Source organism: Budorcas taxicolor, chromosome 19, assembly GCF_023091745.1.
Source record: "Budorcas taxicolor isolate Tak-1 chromosome 19, Takin1.1, whole genome shotgun sequence".
Lineage (NCBI taxonomy): Eukaryota > Metazoa > Chordata > Mammalia > Artiodactyla > Bovidae > Budorcas > Budorcas taxicolor.
The window spans coordinates 61841570-61867157 of NC_068928.1; the positions used below are offsets into that span (position 1 = coordinate 61841570).

A 25588-nucleotide genomic window follows, 5' to 3' on the forward strand; every position below is an offset into this window, starting at 1 on the left:
ATTCAAAAGCAGAGACATCAGTTTGCCAACAAAGGTCCGTCTAGTCAAGGCTATGGTTTTTCCTGTGGTCATGTATGGATGTGAGAGTTGGACTGTGAAGAAAGCTGGGCACTGAAGAATTGATGCTTTCGAAGTGTGGTGTTGGAGAAGACTCTTGAGAGTCCCTTGGACTGCAAGGAGATCCAACCAGTCCATCCTAAAGGAGACCAGTCCTGGGATTTCTTTGGAAGGACTGATGTTGAAGCTGAAACTCCAATACTTGGGCCACCTGATGCGAAGAGCTGACTCATTGGAAAAGACCCTGATGCTGGGAGAGATTGAGGGCAGGAGGAGAAGGGGATGACAGAGGATGAGATGGTTGAATGGCATCACCACCTCAATGGACATGGGTTTGGGTGGACTTCGGGAGTTGGTGATGGACAGTGAGGCCTGGCGTGTTCATGGGGTCGCAAAGAGTCGGACACGACTGAGCCACTGAACTGAACTGAACTATAAAGAGAAACAAAATTTTTCTTTCCAAGCTGAGATTTTGGAGGTTTTGTTTTTAAAGATTTTTTTAATTGGGCCACTTCTAAAGTCTTTATTGAATCTCTTCAGTCAGTGTTGCTTCTGTTATGGTCTGGTTTTTAGGTCATGAGGCATATGGGCTCTTGGGCTCTTGGTCTTTTAGCTCCCCGACCAGGGGTTGAGCCCACACTTTGTGCTTTGGAAGGCAAAGTCTGAACCACTGGACCTCAAGGAAAGTCCTCCATAAGATGAGATTTTTGAATTGAATATTTTTTCAGGTTATAAAAGTTTTGTTGATACTATATGGAAATTGGAAAGGTTTAACAAAGAATATAAAAATTATATGTAATTCTACCATTAATGAATAGCCACTGTTAACAATAGTAAATATGTTCTCAAATCTTACACATATACAGTCATTTTAATATCTACTTATTTTTGCTTCATTTGGATATAACATAATTTACTTAATTATTTTCCAGTGATTGGATATATAAATTATTAGCAATTTTTGACTCTTACAAGTAATAGTGTAATAAACATCTCTTAATATATACATCTTGGTTGAAGTTTCAGCTATCTCCATAAAAGACATTCCTATGGGCGTGAACGAAATTAAAGTTCTTGATCAGTACTGTGTAATTGCTTCCTGGAAGTGTTTGGCAAATTTGCAATTCCACTCAACAGTTCCTAAGAGTGGTTGTCTCACATTAACAATTTTTCTAATCTGTGATAATTGTGTGTATAAAAATAGTATCTCTCTTTAATTTGCATTTTCCACTATGAGAACAGCTGAAATATTTAAGCATCTCTATTAGTCCTTTTTAAAAATTCTTCTACAAAATACCTCTCTAGTCCTTTGCCCATTTTGAGGAGGTGTTTCATATGATACATGTATCTTCTATATTTTAATTTATTGTTTAAATCCCAGCAAATGGCTCTATATACAGTATTATTGTGTAAGTTGTTATCCTAAATAATCAAATTTTAGTCAGTGATTCACCATTTTGTGTTATTAAAAGATCCTCTCAATCATTAGATTGAAATACATGAATGACTCAGCCATCTAAATGGAAAGCAATTTAGATAAATATCAAGAAAGAGCATTATTATTCTTATGTCAAGACATGGCGCAATGGTAAAGAATCCGCCTGCCAAGCAGGAGACCCAGGAGACACAGAAAGACCCCCCTGGAGGAGGAGATGGCAACCCACGCCAGTATTCTTGCTTGGGAAATCCCTTGGACAGAGGAGCCTGGCGGGCCACAGGCCATGGGTTGAAAGAGTCAGACACGACAACTGACGCTCACACACGCGGAGCCCCGTGGAAGTCGAGGAGTCGCGTGGACACGTAGCTCTAGCCAGCACGCACACGACCGGCAACCACCCCTGGGGCACCTCCCAGCCTCACCTAGTCCAAAATCTCCCCACCGCCCTGTTTTGGCACTCCTCCCTAGGCTGGAAAATTTCAGCTTTGGGATTCAGTTATTCCCAGGAAGCCCCTGGGAAATGCACCACTCAACCTCAGCAGTGTGAGCAAGGCAGAAAAGACCCAGTTTGGAAGCATGGCTGTCTAGCTCCATCACTCGTGTAAGCTGGCTGACAGAATTCCGTGGGCTTCCGTTTCTTTACCTTCCTAACGGGGTGCTTGGGAAGATGGACTAAACACGGGTGAGACACGTGGGGCATTTTGCCCTGTGCTTGGCTCAGGAAACGCCAATCTTTTCTTTCAGAACTCATGTACTGTCAGAAGTGGTGGACGTCACTAGGAGGCAGCATTAGCACAGAAAGAACTAGGTATGCCACACACACACACACACACACACACACACACTCACTCATGTAAACACACACACATGCATGCTCACATGCACATATGTGCACAAAAAGCACACAAACATGCCCATGTACACACATACATCACACTCATGCATTGTCACAAAGAACACACAAACAACATACACATTCACACACACACATACACACCAACCACACACTCACACATGCAGACATATACTCACACCCATATGAACACACTCCAAGCTTTTTTCTTCCTTCCTTGCTTTCTTTTTTCTCTTTCTTTTAAATCTTTTATTTTAGTGTAAGGCAGGGAACGAACGACCTTCAGGCTCGTAGCCAGGAAATGTTACCGATGAACACTTGTTATTGAGCTTGGGGGACTCAGAAATGAGAACCTACATACTGAAAGATTGCTCAACGCTTAGAAGTAAGAGAGTTGATTTGCCATAACTCCTTGCATAGATATGTTATCACAGGAAAAAAAAAAAAAAGGAAAGGCCTGGATCCCTTTGCATTTAGAAGTCCATCTGCCATGCTGGAAGAGAAGAGAGCTGGTCGTCGGGAAGCACACGCGGGGGCCTGCTGGCCACACAGCAAGGCCTTGCGGGCCTCGAGCACTCGCGGGGTGCAGTGGGTCTGCAGTCGCTGGGTAAGCGACATCACCTGTGATGGACAAGGCCACTCGCGGCCGTGTTAGAACGGAGGACCAGCCATCTGTGGTAATGGTTTCACTCGGCCTGTGCCAGGCTGCCTGTGTATGGAGGACAGTGTTGCTTTCTGGACTCTGAGCCGGCAGGCGGAGTCACTGGACTCTGAGTGGGGAGCGCACAGCTGAATTCTGACGACGGGCAGCCTGGTGATCTAAGAATTTCAGAAGAAAAACATTTTGAATAGAGAGTGCCCTTACGGAGCTAAATGGATCACATAATCACTAAGTGGGCCACTAATCACCAAGGGGGCTGCGTAATCACTAAGCTGCAACTGGGCAGCTCCCACTGATGGGTTCTTCTAATGCAAATTGCCTCTTCAGACTGAAAAAGAGCAGATTTTTCTTTCTGTAAAAATATCATTAAGTTAGAGGAATCAGTACTGTGGCCTAAGCTCTAAAGTCTACTCTGATTAGTTTTCAAGGACTCAAGCCTACCCAGTGGCCTGAAATGCCTTCCAGTGAAAAAGATTATGCAAAAAGCCATCCACAACAAACTTGCCATATTCCAGGAGGTTTTTTGTTTTTTTTTTTAAATCAAATAGTCTATTAGAAGTTCAACCTGGAGATTCCTTACAAAAAGTTTCAGGAAGACAGATTTGAGAGAACCTATACGGTCAGATAAATACCCAGGAGGGCGTTGTGGCATCGTATGGTAGTTCTATTTTGTTTTCTAAGGAACCTCTATACTGTTCTCCCGGAGAAGGCAATGGCACCCCACTCCAGCACTCTTGCCTGGAAAATCCCATTTACGGAGGAGCCTGGAAGGCTGCAGTCCATGGGGTCGCTGAGGGTCGGACACGACTGAGCGACTTCACTTTCACTTTTCACTTTCATGCATTGGAGAAGGAAATGGCAACCCACTCCAGTATTCTTGCCTGGAGAATCCCAGGGACAGAGGAGCCTAGTGGGCTGCCGTCTGTGGGGTCGCACAGAGTCGGACGCGACTGAAGCGACTCAGCAGCAGCAGCAGCATACTGTTCCCCACGGTGGCATCGCCGGTTCACACTCCCACCAAGAGGGGAGGCGGGCTCCCTTTGCTCGCAGCCGCTCCGTCGCTTATGTTTGTGGTCTCTCTGGGGATGGCCACTCTGGCAGGTGTGAGCTGGTGTCTCCTTGTGGTTTTAATTTGCATTTCTCTGACAATTAATGATGTGGAGCATCTTGTCGTGTGCCCATTGTATATCTTCTTTGAAAAAATGTCTATTCGGGCCTTTTGCCTTTTTTTAAACTGGGTTGTTTTTTGTTTGTTTCAATGTTGAGTTGCCTGAGCTATTTGTATACTTTGGCTATTAAACTCTTCAGTTCGGTTCAGTCGGTCAGTCGTGTCCGACCCTGTGATTCCATGGACTGCAGCACGCCAGGCTTCCCTGTCCATCACCAACTCCTGGAGCTTACTCAAACTGTGTCCATCGAGTCCATGGTGCCATCCAGCCATCTCATCCTCTGTTGTCCCCTTCTCCTCCCGCCTGCAATCTTTCCCAGCATCAGGGCCTTTTCAAATGAGTCAGCTCTTCCCATCACGTGGCCAAAGTATTGGAGCTTCAGCTTCTTATCAAACTGATATATGACTCTTATCAGGCATATAATTAGCAAATATTTTCTCCTATTCAGTGCGTTGTTTTCTTGATTTGTCAGTGGTTTCCTTTACTGTGCAAAAATTTTTAAGTGTAAATACTTCCCATTTGTTTATTTTTATTTAATTTCCTTTGTGTTAAGAGACAGATCCAAGAAAATATTGCTATGATTTACATCATAGGGTGTTCTGCCTACGTTTTCTTCACTAATTGGAAGAGATACATGCATCCCAATGTTCATAGCATCACTACTTACAACGGCCAAGACATGGAAGCAACTTAAGTGTCCATCAACAGATGAATGGATTAAGAAGATGTGGTATATAACGGAATATTGAATATATATATATACATGTATATACCATAACTGGGCTATGCAAGAGGAGCAGTGATAAAAAATCGCCTGCCCATGCAAGAGTCACAGGTTTGATTCCCAGGTCAGGAAGATCCCCTGGGGGAGGAAGTGGTAACCCACCCCAGTATCCTTGCCTAGGAAATCCCATGGACAGAGAGCTTGGTGGGCTACCGTCCACGGGGTCACAGAAGAGCTGGACACAGCTGAGCGACTAAACGACCACAACGATGGGACGTGGAGAGTGTGAATGGCAACCTGGGAAGAGCCACACCGGTTTCTGCAAAGGGAAGAGGTGCAGAAGAGCATCTTGGTGAAGCGGTCAGACCCGCGCCAGGGGAAGGCGAGTCCTGAGGGCCAGGCGTCCGTGAGAAGAGGCCTCGCGGGGAGCCCGAGGTGAAGCGCTGTGATGGGTGTGCAGCGTGGAGCCGGCAGAGGCCAACGGCTCTTTCTGGGACTTTTATAAAAACGAGGGATACAGATGAGAAAAGGAGTGTTTTCTGCCACTATAACAGACAAGGATGTCACAGCCGGCAGGGATCTGGCCTCCATGTGTGAGTTTCCGAGCCCTCAGGGCGCCCGGAGGAGAAGGGTACTTGCGGCCGCAGCTCCCCGTGGGTGAGCGGTGAGGACTCAGGAGCCTGCCCAGAGGGCCGAGGTGCGCACGGAAGCCGCGACTTCAGGGAGTCCAGACGCCTGCGTCTCCCCGCACCCGGGAAAGCTCCAGTTCCTCACCTTGAGATATCTGGCTTTCTTTAATTCACAAAAACACGTTTGACGTCCACACTACCTGCCCCTTGCGGCAAACTTCTGTTTAACCTGACGCCCCTCTCGCCTCCTCGGAGCAGTTCTCTCAGTCACCTGAGATGCTTCAAGTCTCCAGGACTTGAAGTCCTAAAAATTCCCACCAAGTAAAACAGAACTCTCTACTTTAGGTTGTGACTCTTTTAAGTTGACACAGCTGGAGAGCAGTGGCTAGAAAATGATGTGAGCTAACCGCAAGGTTTTCTTTTTTAAGTGATGATATTATTGGAAAAGACCCTGATGCTGGGAAAGATTGAGGGCAGGAGGAGAAGGGGACGACAGAGGATGAGATGGTTGGATGGTGTCATGGACTCAAAGGACATGGGTTTGAGCAGACTCTGGGAGATAGTCGTGACAGAGGAGCCTGGTGTGTTGCAGTCCACGGGGTCACAAAGAGTTGGATAACAGCGACTCAACAACACTATTCTATGTTTGTGTAGACTGCTCCAACAGAAAGGGGGAAAATGGAAGACCATTCATCACGCGGGCAGAATTCTTAGCTAAGAAGACAGAAGATGGGGTCCCGGGTGTGAGGTTTGCCCTGAGATGGGATCTCAGAGGAAGGAGAAAGAGCGCGGAGAACTCGGTACAGACTGCCGAGGTGACAGGCTTGGTCACGCAAAGCCTGAAAGGGGTCTTTCCTATTTTCTTGGTGAAATAAGAGCGGGACGTTGTCTGAGAGGGACGGAGGGCGGCTTGAGCAGGGCTGAGAAGAGACACAGCCGTGGCGGGGAGGCGGGGTGAGAACCAACTAGAGAAATGCGGCAGAATTGCCGGGCACAGCTGAGCTCGTGTGACGTTCGTGTTCATGGATCAAAGCGGGACCTAATAGCATAGTTGTGAAGTTCCTCTTTTTCAGCAACGTTCAGCTGCTCTGGGGCAGGCATAGGGGCACAACTAGAGCCTGGGTGCGGTTTGCCAGCACCTCCTACAGAAGGAGAAAGGGGCACGGAGGTTAAATATGGAGAAACGAGCAACATCAGTGATGGGTCAGAGGCATGTTGGTGGACAAGGAGAGACTTCTAGGCATTATATAAACCAAGCTGTCCGAGTCCAGACCCAGTGAAGGGCTATGCACTTTGTTTATCCTTTACAGTGATACTTCTCAAAAAGGCAGAGTTATCTGGGGACTTGGTTACAAATGCATATTTGGGGGCCAACCTCAGAAATTCCAGTATTTTTTTTCTCCTTTGTGATTATTACCAGGCGATACTGATGCTGGGGTCTATGGACCATTCTAAGAAAATAATTGCATTGCAGTTGTTTTGAGTGAAAGCACTTAAGAGTAGAATTAGGAAGAGGAGAACTGGGTAACCAGGTAATAATTTACACTTTCCATTTCACAGCTGTGTGAGAGCAATGTTCCAAATATTTGGGTTTCTTAATTTGGCCACCAGATGTGAAGAGCTGACTCATTTGAAAAGATCCTGATGCTGGGAAAGATTGAGGTCAGGAGGAGAAGGGGACAAAGAGGATGAGATGGTTGGATGGCATCACCGACTCAATGGACATGAGTTTGAGTAAACTCCAGGAGTTTGGTGATGGACAGGGAGGCCTGGCGTGCTGCAGTCCACGGGGCCGCAAAGAGTCAGACACAACTGATTCACTGAACTGAACTGAACTGATGTGAAGAGCCAACTCACTGGAAAAGACTGATGCTGGGGAAGATTGAGGGCAAGAGGAGAAGGGTGCAGCCGAGGTTGAGATGGTTGGATAGCATCACTGACTCAGTGCACATGAATTTGAGCAAACTCTGGAGACACTGAAGGACAGGGGAGCCTGGCATGCTGTAGTTCAAGGGGTCACAAAGAGTTGGACATAACTTAGCAACTGAACAATAGCAAGCAAAAAAACAGATAACTAAAAGTAAGCTACCATGCGGAATAACACTGCAATGGCTGACACAGTAAATTCAGTCTCTTTATTTTTTCATTTCCATTAGATTCTTGGACAGACACATATGAGCATGACATTTAATTTTCAGTGTGAAAACCAGCTTAGCATGGTTTTATGTCAGATGCATCCGTTTTCCAGAAAGCTAAAGAACTGTGCTCTGTTTGGGGAGAAAAAATAAATAAATACTCTAAAAGAAACAATCATTTCTTAAATTTGTTAAACAGCCAAGCCAAATCAAATACATTTTATAAACGTGTAGAATAAATCTAATTATATAAATGAAAGCATTCCGTGTGAGGTTTAAGTGATTCAAGAAAACATCAGGGAAAAGATAAAGCAATCATTTCCAAGCGAGAAAATGAAAGGTTCTATATAATTCTGACACTCAAGATTAAAAGAAAAAACTGCATCAGCCCTCTATTTATTGCCCAACGTACCCGCAGCACTCAACTGTCTACAGACTATAGGGCAGAGCAGCCTGAAGAAATACATTAACCAGCTCTGTTTGACTTTTTAAAATGTCTGCTAGTACTTTCTCTGCCAATCTGTACTGGGATTACTTGCCAGCTTTAATATGTAACATCGCACCAGGGCTCTGCTGTGTCCTGAACAATAACAATTTATGCAGTGCACTTCTAACTGTTTTAATCAGAGTGAGAAGAACGGTCACGCTTATCATTGAGCACTCCCTGTGTGTCACGTGTGAGATTTCGAGCCATCACTCCGTGTGTGTCATGTGTGAGATTTCGAGCCATCACTCCATGTGTGTCATGTGTGAGATTTCGAGCCATCAAGCCTATGAGGTGGGTATTATTTGCTGGCTCTCATTTCCTCGCTCTCATTTCCTCCTCTGTCTCCAGCTGCCCACTTCTCAGACCTCTCTCTTCCCTAATCTGCTCCCAGCTGTGTCCTCTGCCAGCTGACTCAGGGCTGACGACATTCTAGAAGCCTCTCTAAACCCAGATGCAATCATAGCTTCAGCCTCTGGCTGGCTCCTCCTTTGTGGCAACAAAGGGATTTATTTAGACCTGAAACTAACGGCTTAAATGCTGACCATTGTGCCCCTTTATCTCACACGAACTCAAAGTCCCCTTTCTTTCAACGTTTTGCTCTAATGAACGCTTTTCTCTAATGGGTACTTTTCAAACTCTGCGAACTGTCAAAAGAGGGACAGAAACGTTAGATCTGTACACCAACAACCATTGACTTGAATTACTTTGTAATTTGGGGTGAGTTCATTATCATTTGGGCTCAAGAGGTGGTAGATATTACTGCTCAATATTCCGTTCAGTATCATCATTATTATTCATGCGTAATCTGGAATGATACCCCATGGCATAATTTAACACTCATCAAAGAAAGCCACAATCCTGACTGAGTTTTAAGGAAAAGAGTCGGAAGGGAAACTGGAAATGCCAGATGCAGGCACTGCTTCATCCTGCTGTTTTCTCCCGTCCAGCCCTGCTTTTAAAATCCCAGTGGCCAAACTGACATGGCTTCTTTTAGTCATTATGTGTCAATAGTAAAAGTACAGATTACGATTACTTGACTGCTAAAAAAAATGAAGAAACGCCGTCTGCGGCAACATGGATGGGCCGAGACATGGTCACACTGAGCAAGTCAGACAGAGAAGAAAAAGCATCGTACAACAGCCCTCATGTGTGGAATCCGGAAAGAAACGATACAAAGGAACGTACTCACAAAACAAACAGACTCACAGAGGCAGAGAAGGAACTTACGGTGGCCAGGGGGAAGGGATAGGGAGGAGGGATAGTCAGGGAGTTTGGGATGGACATGTACACACATCTGTGTTTAAAACGGATAACCCACAAGGACCTCCTGTGCCGCACAGGGAACTCTGCTCACTGTTCCGGGGCAGGCTGGATGGGAGTGGAGCTTGGGGCAGGATGGATACAGGTGTATGTATATGGCTGAGTCCCTTCCCTGTTCACCTTAAACTATCACAACATTGTTAATCGGCTATATCCCAATGCAAACTGAAAATTCTTTTTTAAAGTACTGATTATGGCCAGGGCAAGGGAGATGCCAGCTAAACACTCCAGCATTAAACTCACCCTTGAAGCATTTGGGAATTTCAATGGTGCCGTCTATGCACTGGGCATCTTCTGTGTAGCTGCACTTCTTTTCCTTATTCTTGCAGAAGAAAGAAACTTTTTGGCCATGCAGCATTCCATTCTTAAATTTGTTCTGGATAGCTACTCTCTCTCCTTCGTATATCACAGTAGCTTTTTTAACAGGTAACTTACAAGATGCTGAAAGAGACAATATTTGTAGTCAAGACGGGACTTCACTTCCTCTTTCTTAAAGAGAACGCAACATCAGAACCACTGGGTGAGCAGGCCTGAAGCAAAAGGCCCAGAGGAGGAGATTCTGAGAAGGTGCGCGGTGAGAAGCCCCGGCGGCGCTGCCAACTGCGGTTCTCTCTCAACAGGACCGTGAACCGTCATTTCCGAGATCACCCTTTCTTGCCCTGGACTAGCCACGTGAGAGGTCAGAGCAGAAGCACCAGGTGCTCTGCCTCCCTGGTGGTCCAGTGGTTGAGAATCCGCCTTGCAATGCAAGGTCGGTCCCGGGCCGGGGGAGACCCCCACAGGCCCCAGAGCCCGTGCTCAGCTACAAGAGAAGCCCCCGCAGTGAGGAGCCTGGCGCCGCGGCCCCGAGTAGCCCCCGTTCGCTTCTAGTAGCTCCCCCTTCTGGTAGCAGCTAGGGATCGCCCACGCAGCGGCGAGGCCCTCGCACCGCCAGTAAATAAATAAACCGTTTTTTTTAAAAAGCACTTCTCCAGAAACACAGATGGAGAGAGCAAACGTACGGTTCCTGAGGGGGAGGAAGGGGGTGGGAGGAGTCGGGAGACGGGTTGACGCATATGCGCTGCTGGTACTTTGCATAAGATAACTAACGAGAACCTGCTGCACCGCACAGGGCAGGCCACTCAGTGCTCCGTGGCGACCTGATGGGAAGGAAATCCAGGGGAGATGTGTGTCTCCGTGTGGCTGATGCACTTTGCTCCACAGTAGAAACACACAACATTGTAAAGCAACCATACTCCAATAAAATGGTTTTAAAAGACACTGCTGTTGCAGGTAAGCCTCCCCTGCCCACTCAGCTCCCATTCACTGAACGGGCGCACCCACCCCTGCTGGTAACAGCTCACAAGTGCTCCCTTCTCTGAAAAACAGCCTTCAGCCACAGGGAGCCTCCTCTCCCAGGAGAGCGTGTACATCAGCCCGGGGGCAGGGAAGTGGGCAGCCCACAGCCTGTGCAGACTCACAAGGGGATCAAGAGAAGCAAGTCCCCTCGCCTCTCCATGGGACCAGCGGCCCTGTCCAGAGCTCCCCGGGGATTAAACTGAAGTCACTCTAGCTGAGCCCACATCCTGCTTCCAGACCTGGGCTCCACGTCTGCAGCACCGGCATCTCGGGGGACCTGGCAGAAACGCTAGTTCTCAGGTCCCACTCCAGACCCAGCGAAGCAGAGACTGTTTAAACAAGCCCTCCAGGCGCTTCTGACGCACAGTGTCTGGCTCCATCCTACCTGCCTCACTCTCTGTTTCCTGAGGCTCAGAAAATCAGCTGTGTTTGAATCCCTGTCTTAGGCCCTGCTTCGAGGGGACCCCAGCCTAGTCATTCTCCATTTTGCCCAATTTCCTTCCAGCCCACAGCAGCCTGAGCAGAAACTCAGTGCACACCTGCCACTCTCTGCATAAGCACGGCGCGGGCCAGACCAAGGAGCGATGATGCCAAAGGAACCAGCTTCTCAGTGAAAAGATGCCCCGAGTGATGAGCCTTCAGGTGAGAGGTCCTGGCACGGAATCAGGCCAGGTTCAAGCTGAGTAAGTGGGGAAACAGGTGCAAGGGAGGCCCTGAGGCCTAAGACGTGGAGAGAGGAGCTGTGCTTCCTGACTGAGTTTCCAGCCTCGTGTCCCCATACTCATGGTCCATACGATCGCCTGTTGCCCGTGTGTAGTTAATCACCATTTCCAGGAACTCGCTTGACTGTGTGGTGGGTTTTGCCCAGTGAGGAGTCTTGACCAGAACAAAGCGAAGCAGGATGGTCACAGGCCAGGACGTAAAAGCCGCTGTAGGAAGTCCACACGGTCTTCCACCACGTTATCTAGACTTTTACAACAGAAACGCTTGCCTCATGCAGTCAGGAGGGGCCTCCTGGTGGCCCAGTGGTTGCGAACCTGCCTTCCAGTGCAGGGGCCGTGGGCCTGATTCCTGTTCAGGAGACCAAGAGCCCACACGCAGCAGGGCAGCTAAGCCTGCATGCCAAGACTGCGGCGCCCGAGAGCTGACACTGAGACCCGATCAGCCAAAAACAGACAAATGAATGAAGCACATAGGTTTTAAATCTCAAACAGGCTCACTAGGCATGAAGCTTCCCCGTGTTCATGTAGATCCCCGCAGCTGTGAAGCAAGTCTGAGAAACAAAGTGGAAAGTGATTGGAACAGGGACACGGCAAGTAAAGGAGGCTCACTGGATGAATCTGGAGGCGGTTTGAGACCTTACCCATAGCGCATACCTTTACAGCTTGGCTGTGCAGACCAGTTTCCGAATTTGCTGCATTCTACCTCTTCCGGCCCATCCAAGGAGTACGTTTCATGGCAACCAAACGTGGCGGTGTCCTTGTAGAAGAGCACTGGATTTGCAGGGTAGTTCACAAACCCATTGTCTGGTCTTGATGGGAATGGACATCTTACTTCTAAAAAGTTTAAGCAATCAGCCGTGTTAGCATAAGCAGAGCGGGGCCCGGTGATTCCAGAATAGTCACGAGCTCCTCTCTTAAACCAGTGAATCACTGGGTGATTCCTGTGATTTCCTCTTTATCTGATCCCCGTGAGACCCTGGGTATTAAAATAGAAACAACAACACCTTGAACGTAAATTAATGAGTTACCACGTTCTTTGGGCTTTCGTATAATCACAAGGTATTATTTATTGCAAACTTCTTCTGTACACTGTCTAAGATGGTGGGTTTGAATGAAAGAAAAGTCTGTCTCTTTTAATCAACAGACCATGAAATTAAAACACAAAGATTCCCTCCATGCACAGTAGAACACTATTATTTGGATTTTAAATGTTAAGCCTAATTCTCATGATCGCCTTCAGACTATACAAGAAGCCAGCACGAAATACGAAGAGGAAGAGCGATGCTGCTCCCTGGCCTTCTTTGACCGAAATCCACACCCCGCTTTGCCCTTGTTGTTGATCAGTCACTAAGTCTGTCCAACTCTTTGCGACCCCATGGACCGCAGCACACCAGGCTTCCCTGTCCTCACTATCTCCCGGGGCCTGCTCAAGTTTATGTCCATTGAGTCGGTAATGCCACCCAACCATCTCATCTTCTGCTGTCCCTTCTTTATCAAACTGCAGGAAACCAGGCTGGATGGAGGGGCACAGAGCTTCTGGAAGGCAGTCTAATGCGATGGTTCAAGGATACAAAATCCAGGGACTTCCCTAGTCCAGTGGCTAAGCCTCCACGCTCCCGAGTTCCACCCCTGGTCAGGGAACTGGATACCATGTGCTTCTACTAAAAGATCCCACGTGCTGCAGCTAAGACCCAGCACAGCCAAATAAATAAAATGGATTTTTTTAAAAAGAGTACAAAATTCGAAGTTGGACTGCTTGGATCAGTTCTGGTTCTTCCACAAATTGAGTGCAAAGGAATGTATGAGTCTATAATACAACTAAAGAGAAACAGTCCATGGAAGAAAAATTTTTCCCTGTAGAAGAATTCCAGGTAATAAATATCAAAGGACAGATAACACGAGAAAGCCACCATTTTGCAACCACCAGTGCCTCAGCTGACTGAGTCCCGGGTTATCCGACTGCTCAAGAGCGGGTGTTCACATAGCCTCAAACTACCACTCACAGGGTTCGTACTGATTCCAAAGAGGAAGAGATGCTCTTTTCTACCAAGAGAAGAGGGGTGTGCCCCTTGACCACAGGATCGTGTCACAGCCGACAGTGGCTGACTGACACCAGTGCCTCCTGCTGAGAGGGAGAGCATTCTTAAAGAGCGCTGACTTGAGTCTAATCATGAGTAAATAAGCAGCCAACTTCACATTCTGGAAAGTTCTAAAGACAGCCAGCATGCACTCTTCATAAACATCAATGAAAGATGACTGCTAAGGCAGAGAATCATTCCTAACTACAGGACTTGCTGCTGCTGCCAAGTCGGTTCAGTCGTGTCCGACTCTGTGCGACCCCATGGACTGCAGCCCACCAGGCTCCCCCGCCCCCGGGATCCTCCAGCCGAGAGCACTGGAATGGGTTGCCATTTCCTTCTCCAATGCATGAAAGTGAAAAGTGAAAGTGATGTTGCTCAGTCCTGTACGAGTCTTAGTGACCCCATGGACTGCAGCCCACCAGTCTCCCCTGGCCCCGGGATCTTCCAGCCGAGAGCACTGGAGTGGGTTGCCATTTCCTTCTCTGATGCATGAAAGTGAAAAGTGAAAGTGACGTCGCTCAGTCCTGTCCGACTCTGTGTGACCCCATAGACAGCAGCCCACCCGGCTCCCCGTCCCCGGGACCCTCCAAGGCGAGAGCACTGGGGCGGCGCCATTTCCTTCTCCTAAAGGAGACCAAAGCGACGTGACAACTAGACACACGCGTGGTTCACGGTTAGATTTCACACAGAACAAAACGTGTGTGTAGAGGAACTTCTGGATCAGGTGGGGCAATTTGCATATGACATGAATATTGCTAATTGTATATAATTGTTTAAATTATTATCATAATTCCAAATATGTTAAATATCTTGGGCACAGGGATAACATAGGAGAATCTCATTGTCATTAGGACGTTCATGCTGCTGACGTGTTCACGGGTGTGTGTCAAGATGTGTGTAACTTATCATCAGAAGATTCAGGGGAAAAGCATGTCTATAGAACGAAAGGGAGAGAATGTCACAACACGCTGATGGCTGCCGTATCAATGTCAACAGCTGAAAATAAGAAGAAAAAACACCCATGAAGAACCCTCTACTTAGGACTTGGGAGGATTAAACGAGATGACATATGCGTGAACCGCGGGAGACCAGTGCCTAGCCCTGAGCTACATCCCCCGGAAGGTGCTAGGGATTGGGAGTTGTAGGAGCTTCCCTGTGCCACAAGGTGCTTCTGTCGGAATCGTTCAGCAGGCGTCTGTCCTACCCACCACGCGAGAGGGTGACAGTCTTTAGTGTCAGTCCTCGTGTGCCTGATGAATTCTTTAATCCGCCTGCTCATTATGCAGGGGACGAATTCAAAGACGGTGATGGGGCCTCCCTGGCGGTGCAGCGCTGAGGACTGCATGCCCCACTGAGGACTGCATGCCCCACTGAGGACTGCATGCCCCACTGAGGACTGCATGCCCCACTGAGGACTGCATGCCCCGCTGCAGGAGGCATGGGCTCGATCTTTGATTGGGGAAGATCCCACATGCCGCATGGCCAATAAACAAGTAAACGAATATAGCAGTGATGATCCCAATTAAAGGACTAAGAATTTTCATATATATTTTAAAATCAAATATTCTTGTGATTCTTAAATTTAGGTAAAACTACAAAAGCTTATATCAATCTGATTGCAACCCAGTGTTTCACTTTAAATCTCTTGAAAGTAAAATGAAAGCGTTAGTAACTCACTTGTGTCTGACTCTTCTTTGCCTGTAGCCCGCCAGGCTCTTTGCCCGTAACCCGCCAGGCTCCTCTGCCCATGGGATTCTCCAGGCAAGAATACTGGAGTGGGTTGCCATTTCCTCCTCCAGGGGATCTTCCCAATCCAGGGATCTAACCCAGATCTCCTGCATTGCAGGCAGATTCTTTACCATCTGAGCCACCTGGGAAGCCCTAATCTCTTTGGACTTCCCAGGTTAATCCAGGCGTCTCTTCCCCAACCTCACTGTAACATCCAGCTGTCCATGCTCACGCCCCATTCTTCCCTGCCCCTCCTCCTGGCTCCCCTCCTGTGGCATGCCGGCTCTGTCCCCCACGTCCTTCTGCCAGGAGCTCTCCCAGGCTGCTCCAGACTGTCCACGGCATCGCCTCTCATCACCCTGAGCGAGAAGCCAGGTCTCCCTCATCCGGTGCCCTCAGCCCCAGGCACAGGGCAGAGTCCATGGTAAACAGGGTCATTCAGAACCCTCTGGAGAGCGGAATCCACAGTCCTCTTCGTCAGAGAGGCCCTGCGCTCCCATGATTACGTTGCAGCATCGTTGCACTCACCCCTACATTCTGGCAATTTCGTCCAGTTCCCATGTTCCGTGCAGGTGATGGTGTCGCTTCCAAACATCGCGTGGTGTGGCAAGCACGCAAAGACTGCCTTGCTGCCATAGAAGGAGTTGTTCCCAGCCAATGGCTTGTAAACGCTGAGATTTGCAAACTTGGGTATGGGTGGTGGAGGGCAGGTTATAGCTGAAAAAAGAAAGAATTGTCATTTGAATGAAAATAGCTGAGTGATTTAAGTTTTGCCATCGCTGATTTGCCTGTTACAAGACCATGCTGCTTAGATGACCAAACGTCTTAGAACAAAATGCTACCTTGAAGACACTTCTCGGAGTCAGAACTGGTGAAGGACCTCACCGAGCCAGCACCCTGCAATAGGTGCTGATGACAGCGAGTCACTGTGATGCCTGAGTGACCCCGGGGGCTCGTGCAGGTCTGTTTGCTCCCACTGAATACCTCCCGCTTTTGTACTCTCCCAGTGTGGCGCTTGTGCAAGTGGCTTCACGCAGGGACTCAGAAGCGGGTTGTCATCCTGACCTAAGTGATCTAGTTTCAAAGCTAGGCTTAGGGTGTGTCGTTCCGAAGGGGCTGCTTCATCTTCCAGAGTAAGAGACCAGGATGGGGCTTCCCTGGTGGCTCCTGCGTAAAGAATCCGCCTGCCAATGCAGGGGACACTACTTCGTCCCGGATCCAGGAAGCTCCCACGTGCTATGGAGCAATGAAGCCGGTGTGCCCAGCAGCCTGTGGTCTAGACAGAAGCCCCTGCAAATGGAAGCCCACGCACCGCAATCACGTAGCCCCCACTCGCCGCGACAAGAGAAAGGCCTCTGCAACGATCAAGGCCCAGCACAGCCGCGAGAAATCCATCCATGGAATCATTTTAAGAAGACGTCAGGGTGAGCAGTCCCAAAAAGCAGCTCAGGGGGCTGGGACTGAGGGGTTTCAGGGTGTAGATCTTGTGTTGATAAAACCAGGAACATCCCAGGCCAACCAAGCCGTCACCCTCTTAGAGCTGGACCCGGAGACTCACGGGCACAGACAGGAATGTCTGGGCTCCACTTTCCTTCCTCAGTGCATCTCGCAGAACTAGCTCCTTTCAGATAAAACCTGCGGAGGGAAAATTGAACCCATTAAATTACAGAGTCATCCACCCCCGGCACCTCAGATTTATTTCCATCGAGCAGAGCTGCAGATGGATGCTGCTGGCTTCTTTTCCATCCTAGAATACTGTTTTCCAGAGAGGCTTGAACTCCTCTAAGGCTCAGCAAGCCTCCCGGCCTGGGGCTGCAAGGCACTTGCTGAAGCAGGAGGGGGTCCCGTCACCGCTGGGCGTGGAGGCCCACCTTCCCCTCCAGTCCCCAGATGCCTGGTCCCCAACCAGCTCGTCCGGGTAACGGCTTCCAATCCAAGACTCACCTCTTTTTCGGGGATCACAAAAGTGAATCACACCAAGTAATCTCTAATACTCATTTTCTGAGAGCCTGCTGGCCCAAATGTGTAATAACAATGCTGTCTATTAACGTTATAAATGTGCCATTGTCCCTGAAGACAGTGTGTTCAAGATGACTCATCAATAAATTGGTGTTTCAGTTGAAAAGACGGCATTTCTCTTCCACACACAGCATTTCTTAATCTCTAACCATAAAACCAGGATCCTCAGTGAAATTTTGCCTCTTTCTTCCCAGGGAGGTGGTCCTGGTGAGGAGGAGGGCGTTTCTACACCGTCACCCTCAGCCTTCTCCTCAGAATTCTCTTCTGCTGTGTGCTCAGTCATGTCCGACTCTCTGCGACCCCATGGACTGCAGGCCGCCAGGCTCCTCTGTCTATGGGATTTCCCAGACAGGAGTACTGGAGAGGGTTGCCATGTCTTTTTCCAAGGGATTTCTCAACCCCAGGGATCGAACTTGCACCTCCTGCATTAGCAGGCGATCCTTTACCACTGAACCCAGGTCACAGTCCATCAAATTAGCCTAAAGCCCAAGTCTAACTACCAGAATACTTTAACCCCCAAGCCAAGATTTGGCCCAGAGATTATAAAGAATTATCACCCAGCTTCAGTAATTTCAGTGTGCTCCTCATATGAGTAGCTAATCAGGTGCAGAAAAATTAGATGGAGCATCGGCTTCGTATTTCACTGACTGCTCTATTCTCCACCCCACCCCCAACCCCGCTGTGGATTTGTATTCAGTGATCCGTATTCAGCAAGTCCAGCCTAAAGACTAGAAATAAAACAGGGGTCGGCCTTGATGTTCAGCTTAAGGGGTCAGGAAGTCCTTACCCAGTGTGGCAAGAAAAGCTGATCGTGTTGGGATACTCAAACGTTGTATAGCGTACTGTTCCGTTTTCTAAGATCCCAGCAAAAGGACATACTCTGGCTGTGATTTAAAGATAAAAACATCAATTTCTACTTACAGAATTTCCTGTTAAAATGAAAATGTTTAAACTCATTTCTATCTTTTGAGCCAGTGACTCTACTGATAACTATTCTCAGAAGTTAACTCAAAATGATCTGAATGGCGCATGCGCCGAGGCGTCCGTTGCGTTGTTGCTTCTTGTTCTGCTGTTGTTGCCGTTGTTGCTGTTCTTGCGTTGTTGCCGCCATTGTTGTTGCCGTTGTTGTTGCTGTTGTTGCTGTTGCTGCTGCTGTTGCCGTTGTTGCCGTTGTTGTTGCCGTTGTTGCTGTTGCCGCTGCTGTTGCCGTTGTTGCTGTTGCCGCTGCTGTTGCCGTTGTTGCATTGTTGCCGTTGTTGCCGCTGCTGTTGCCGTTGTTGCCGTTGTTGTTGCCGTTGCTGCCGTTGCTGCTGTGGTTGCTGTTGAGGGGGTGGGGCATGCAGCTCGCAGGATCTGAGCTCCCAAACCCGGGAGAGAACCCCTGCCCCCGCAGTGGAAGCGCAGAGCCCGAACCCCTGGCCCGCCAGGGAGGCGTCTGCACCTTATGACTGTTGGTCACAATGAGGAAAACCCAGCCGTCCAAGTGCAACTTTGCTGTGGTTGTTTAGTCACTCGGCTGTGTTCCGGTCGTTCTCGACCCCATGGACTGTAGCCCGCCGGGCAAGAGCACTGGAGTGGGTCGCCGTTTCCCTCTCCAGGGCATCTTCCCGAACCAGGGACTGAACCTGCATCTCTTGAGCTCCTGTGCTGGCAGGGGGGTTCTTTACCGCCGAGCCACCTGGGAAGCCCCGTAATGTTATAGATACATTATGCATAATATTGTCTGTATTCTGTATAGCTCTGATTTAATATAACATGTCTGCATTTTACTAGGAATGTGATTCGTAAAGTCAGATCCACCTCTCTTTCACATCTGCAGTGCCCCCCTCTCCTTGTATCACACCGAGCCTCTTTTCAAAATCACCCCGAGCTAATTCCGGTTGTTGTGGTTAATTCCCAGCTGACCTTTTGTGACCCTACGGACTGCATCAAGCCAGGCTCCCCTGTCCACCACAGTCTCCCAGAGTTTGCTCAGATTTGTGTCCATTGAGTCAACGATGACGTCTAACCAGCTCATCTTCTGCCGCCCTCTCCTCCTGGCTTCTAGCAAACAGCACTGACTGTCCGCAGTCTCTGCTCCCATGAAACCCACCCCCACTGCCCCCCGGCCCCGCGGCTCTGCTGGCCTTCTGCACCCAGAGCTGGACAAGGTCGGTCATCTGCCCACCATGTACAGGATCGGAATGAGCGGAGAATGTGCGGAAGGAGGCCGACTTACGCATGCATTTCAGCGTGTTGATGGGCCACATTCCCGTGAGCGGGCACGTAAACCGCCGGATCCCTCCCCGGGACACATAGCCCGGCCGGCAGGAAAAGACTATCTGCTCCCCAGGCTCATAGGACTGTTTCAGTGGCGCCACCGTGGAAAACGGCAGCTCATCTGGCTTGGGGCAGGCTGAAACAGAACACAAAGCAGCTGGCTGAGAAACCCACATCTGCCTTTTTAAGTTTAGCTGGCCCACACAAATGAATAACGTTTAATGCTACCAAAATACTTACACTGAGTTTTGCTCCAAATACTTGACATATGCCATACCCCAGCTAATCTCCTCTCCAGCTTTTAAAGGAGGTTAGATGTGTTATCCCCATTTCACAGGCCAGTATACTGAGGCTTAAAGGAGCAAAGTATCTCACCAAGGAGTTTAAGCATGGCTCCATCAAACAATAAGCACCAATCCAGTCTCCCCAGCATCCACCCTAAAGAGAATCTAGCTAATCCCTATGGGCCCCTGGCATTTACCAGAGGGTTGGGGACGTGCTCAGTCGTGTGCGACCCGTCGTGACCTGCCAGGCTCCTCTGTCCATGGGATCCTCCAGGCAGGAATACTGGAGTGGGCTGTCATTTCCTCCCCAGGGGGTCTTCCCACCCAGGGATCAGTCCCCCGCCTCCTGCCTTGGCAGGCTCCTTACCACTGTGTCCCCTGGGAAGCCCAGGACTGGAAATTATTTTTTTTTTCAAAAGCCATGTGTACTTACTTCGTCCTGCGATAGCAACATGGCAGAGAAACCCCGACAGCAAGATGAACACTGGGGGGAGCATTGCGGGTGGGTCACGCCGGCGCCGCCAGAGTGGCTTTCCTCTCCCAAAAGGAGAGCTGTAAATACTGAAGTGCTTACATATTAACCATCTGGGGGTGTACTTTTATCTCTGTAAATAGAAGATGAAGGATCATGGTTCGAAAGGAACTCCAAACCTACCTTCTTTAATCATTTACTTTTCATCTTGGTGGGTCTGTGTGAAATCTTCATGGACCGTTTCTGTCTTTACTGCACTTATGCTAATGGTGCAGAGTGGCGCATTCCTCTGAGACCATCCTGGTGGCTCCAGATTGCCCGGCCTCTGGTCCAGGCCGCCTGCTCTCCATCCTTGGTGTGTGTGGTGGTGGCTGGAAAGCCCAGAGCTGCCTTACCTGCTCCAGCCCTGGCCTCGGCATGTAAACTGAGGACCATCACTTACCCTGAGGCTTCCTCTCCCCACCTCTGAAATGACATTCCCGGCCCCAGGTGCCTGGTTCTAAAGAAAGCCTCACAGAGGCTGCTGTTGCTGCTGCTGCTGCTAAGTCGCTTCAGTCCTGTCCAACTCTGTGTGACCCCATAGACGGCAGCCCAGGCTCCCCCGTCCCTGGGATTCTCCAGGCAAGAACACTGGAGTGGGTTGCCATTTCCTTCTCCAATGCATGGAAGTGAAAAGTGAAAGGGAAGTCGCTCAGTCGTGTCTGACTCCTAGCGACCCCATGGACTGCAGCCCACCAGGCTCCTCCGTCCATGGGATTTTCCAGGCAAGAGTACTGGAGTGGGGTGCCATTGCCTTCTCATAGAGGCAGCGGGGATTTTAACTCCTGAAGCCTGAGCTCGGCGTCTTCTCTCACACACCGAGGGCTTCCTCTTCTGCCTTTGGTAACAGGACCCTCCTCGTGTCTGCACTGCGCTCTCACACCAGATCAGCACAAAGTCCTGCTCGTCCATGCTGAAGCCTTCTCTGACCTGTCTCAGCAGACTTCTAGCTCTGTTTGGGGGACTGGAAGATCAATGTAACATTACAAGTGTGGATGCTAAGAAGCTCAGGAGAGCAGGAGAGGACGGGCGGGTGTCAAGTATGCTCTCGAGGGCCCAGAGGGGCCTCAGGACCCTAGTTCTCATGTCGCTCACTCTCAGGGGCCGAATACACACGTGGACAATGGCTAGACAGCATCTAAAAACAGAACGCTGTCCGCGGTTGCCGGAGCAACCGGGTGGAGGTGGGCCCACTAGAGAGAACCAGGTGTGCTGCTGCGGTCAGTCACGTGGGATGTCCGACTCGCCCCCACAAAGCCCTCCTATCAGGGCCTGCTCGAGGCTCTCCGCTTCATCTGCAGGAAAGCTTTGCCGCTCCCTTAACTGATCCTGGGTCTCTGCCAAACTCGATGGCGTCTGACTGCCTTCCGATAGCAAGCTCTGAATAAACAGCTTCGCCTGTTCTCATCTGGGTGACGGTGGTTTATGCCCAAGTCTGGAGTTCCTGCAGACACATCAGTTTGAGACATGTTCTTGGCAGACAGTGACTCTTGAGCGAAGCTAATGAACGTGGTGTTCCGTGGCGAGGAGAGCGGTGTGCTGCCGCCAACATAGAACAAGGCTGGCCCTCCCTCTCTCGTGATGGTCACCATCTTCCCGCTGTTTCACACACACACATGCACACACACGTGCACACACACACACAAGCACACATACAGGCGCACACACTCCAACTTCCTTTTCTTTTTTTCTTTCTCAATTTTTACAGTATTGTGATGGTTTCGGCCGTTGAACAACGTAAAAGCGGCCATTCTTATAAATATATCCCCTCCCCGCCCTGAGCCTCCCTCCCTTCCTGCCTCTAGGTCATCACAGCACCAGGCTGGGCTCCCTGTGTTTTGCAGCAATTTCTCCCCTTCTATCCACTTTCTACCCGATAATCTATCCATACTGATGCCACTGATACAGCCATTGTAGGGAACAGTATGGAGAGTCCTTAGAAAGCTAGGAATAAGGCTACCGTATGACCCAGCAACCCCACTACTGGGCATGTTCCCGGCTACCTCTTCTAAAGAGAAAGACGCTTGTTTTCTAGATCACCCACAGGCTTGGGGTTATTGTGGAGAATTCCTTCAAAGAATGGAGAAGAGGGAAAATGAATGAAAAGGGCCAAGGTCCTGCATAATAAAGAACTGAGGTGGATGGAGGAAGAGAGAGAGAGACCTACAGGCTGGGTATTGGGAAAAGAAAATTTGGAGAAGTTTGAAATTGAGAAGAAAACACTTTTTGGCAGCAGGTGCAAACCAAGTGCTGTGTCTGTGTGCTTCGCCACTCGGTTGTATCGGACCCTGCGACCTCACGGACTGTAACCCACAGACTCCTCTGTCCCTGGGATTCTCCAGGCCAGAATGCTGGAGAGAGTTGCCATGCCCTCCTCCAGGGGATCTTCCCAACCCAGGGATCGAACCCAGGTCTCCCACATTGCATGCGGATTCTCTACCACCTGAGCCACCAGAGAAGCCCCAAACTAAGTGATGAGATTGTTATAAAAATGCTTCTTTGAGTCATTGACAACAGCTCCTATTTGCCAGCTACAGAACTTTGGAAAATGATGCGAAAAACAGTAAGAGCAGGAAAATGAAGAAACCACTAAATCCAAGTTAGTTCAAGAGCTTTGGAGGAGAAGCACGTGGGTTTTTTTTTTTTCAGCTAATAAAAATTTCCTTTCTTTGTAAAATAAAATACAAACATAATGGATGGTAATCTACAATTTATAAATTATAATTATTATTGCTATTAATTCTAAGTGCCTCACCACTTGAACGTGTCAGAATTACAAGATGTTCCAGAATCTGCACAGACACACACACGGGTCTAATGAAAAGCCTTGGGATAAGCCTCAGGATGAGATGCAGTCATCCGTCCTCCAGTCTGTGATGGGTTTTTGCTGTAACTTTAGCACCAGCTGGGTGAGGTGTAGTCACGTCTCTCTTCCTTTCCATATGGTTTAACTCACACCCCAGTGATAACTCAGTAATATAATAACCACAGAGCTGACTGATAATTGATGTTAAATGACATTTTAAAGGCACATTTAAACTTGCCATTAAAGTTTAATTTGGCAGAGCAAATGGAAAGACCATTAAGACAAAAATCCAAGGAATTTTGACAAATCAAGTGCCTGCTTTGTGCTGTTAGGGTTTATAATCATCACCAAAGAGTAGACAGCCCTGGGCTTTAATGTTGCGCGTACGATATAATGTTTTCTTAACCATGAACAAGAATACAGAGCCGCGTAGACACTTGGGTTGAAGAATACAGGACAGTATTTGTTTCACAAGAGACATAGGACCTTGCACTTAAAATTCTTAACGACTTGGGGAGTGCGTGAAATAGGTGAAGGGGATGAAGAAGTACAAACCTCCACTTATGAAATAGCAAGCCATGGGGACACAGCAAAAGCACTGTGGCTGAGAATACTGTAATTACTCTGCACGGGGGCAATCACCTTGTAAGGTGTGCTCGCGTCAAACCAGCATGCAATGTACCCGGAGCTAGCCTGATGTCATATATCAGCTGCATCACAATTGTTCAAAAAGGGGAAAAATTCTGAACGACTTTATGTCCTTTCCTATTCTACTTTGTAATTAACTAGCAAGACCTAGACTCAGAGTCCAAGGTTTTGTAATCCTGAAATCACATTGCATCACATGTTCAAAACCTTTGTTTACTTCACAAGCAGAGACTTTGACCATAACATCAAATATTTAGCAATCGTTTAGATTTTTTAAAAAATTTTGAAAGTTGTCTCTTTCTGGGTTAAGAGTCTAACTACTATTCAGCAATAAGCCCTCAGTAGAAAGATGCAGGTATCTTTGCTTCAGTGATAGCAAAGAGGACCAGGAACTGTGAACACATTCACAAAGAGGCTGAAGGCACTTGTCGCGAGCTTCGTGGGCGTGGCCCCGTGTGTCTAGACATCTTTGGGCAAATTCTGGGATCCCCTGCTTGCAAATTGCTTTCACCTTGTAGCAACTAACATCTTTGTGCGCGTAGGTGCCTGCTCAGTCGCTCAGCCATGCCTGACTCTTTGTGACCCCATGAACTGAAGCCCACCAAGCTCCTCTGTCCATGGGATTCTCCAGGCAAGAATACTGGAGTGGGTTGCCATTTCCTTCTCCAGGGGATCTTCCTGCCCAGGGATGGATCGAACCTGTGTCTCTTGCCTCCTGCACTGGCAGGTGGATTCCTTACCACTGAGCCACCGGGGAAGTCCCAGCTAGTATCTTTATATCCTGCAATTTGTATTTTTATCTAAAGTGGTTATTCTTAATGTTGGATGCACAGTATAATCTCCCAGACTGTTTTCAAAATATAGAAAAATTGAACAGAATTTCTGAGGGGACAGTCCAGGCATTGGGCTTTTTAAAGTCCCAGGTAATTATGACTGCAGTGGGGGTTAAGACCCATTGATTCAGCATGCCAATATTTACCTAAGCTCTACTGATAAGGTTCTACCACATAATCCTCTGTCTTGCCAACATGAGGTTACCTTTTATACTTTCTATAGTGTGTGACTCCTTGATCATCTGTGAGTTACTTCCTAGATTCCACAAATTCAGTTTTTCTTTTGCAAGTATTTCCCAAGCCCTTATTAAGCTGTACTTGGCAGTTGGCATTGGAATCAGAAAAACGCAAGTCTTGACCGTTGTCCACAAGGAATTCACAGTTTTCTAGGACTGAAATACAATGCTACAGAAGAAATGTAGAAGAAAACCCAAGGTACTTATTTTCCCTGGAAGCATCTGCAGGAATTCTACAGAGGGTATTTCCCTCGGGTTATGTCTTAAAGAACCTTGAGCTTGGCAGGTCAGAGGGCAGCAGGTGAGGTGGTAAGGACGCAGTTGTCTGAGCCAGAAAGCGGAAGGAAGCGGACTGTATTCCCGAGAGATATCCCACGGCTGAACACTGCTGGAGCGGATATTTTAGGCAAGGAGTCCTGGAAACGGGGCTGGGGACGGCGTAGGCTCGGGAGGACAGAGGCGTCTCAGACGCTGTGTTTAAGAGTTAGAGCCCAGCTTGATGGCAGCCCAGGGAGGCCCTCAGTCAAGTGTATATTTCAGAGGGACACTGATCACAGTGGAGGAGACAGACGGGGGTGAGGCCAGCGTGGGAGGGAAAGAAATCCCCTGCATGGCTCGCCCTATCCCGTCCTCCGTTCTCACTCTCCAAG

General features: G+C 48.6%; 1 protein-coding gene across 1 annotated transcript; it reads right to left on the reverse strand.

Annotated features, from left to right (window-relative positions):
• Window positions 1–7742: 7742 nt before the first annotated feature.
• On the reverse strand, window positions 7743–20401 carry APOH (apolipoprotein H). The gene is made up of 8 exons (XM_052658695.1): window positions 20338–20401; window positions 19580–19756; window positions 18149–18245; window positions 16901–16977; window positions 15871–16059; window positions 12188–12367; window positions 9717–9914; window positions 7743–7798 (listed from the first exon to the last, which is right to left on the reverse strand). The coding sequence occupies exons 1-8, from the start codon at window positions 20399–20401 to the stop codon at window positions 7743–7745; spliced, it is 1038 nt and encodes a 345-aa protein (XP_052514655.1).
• Window positions 20402–25588: the final 5187 nt, after the last annotated feature.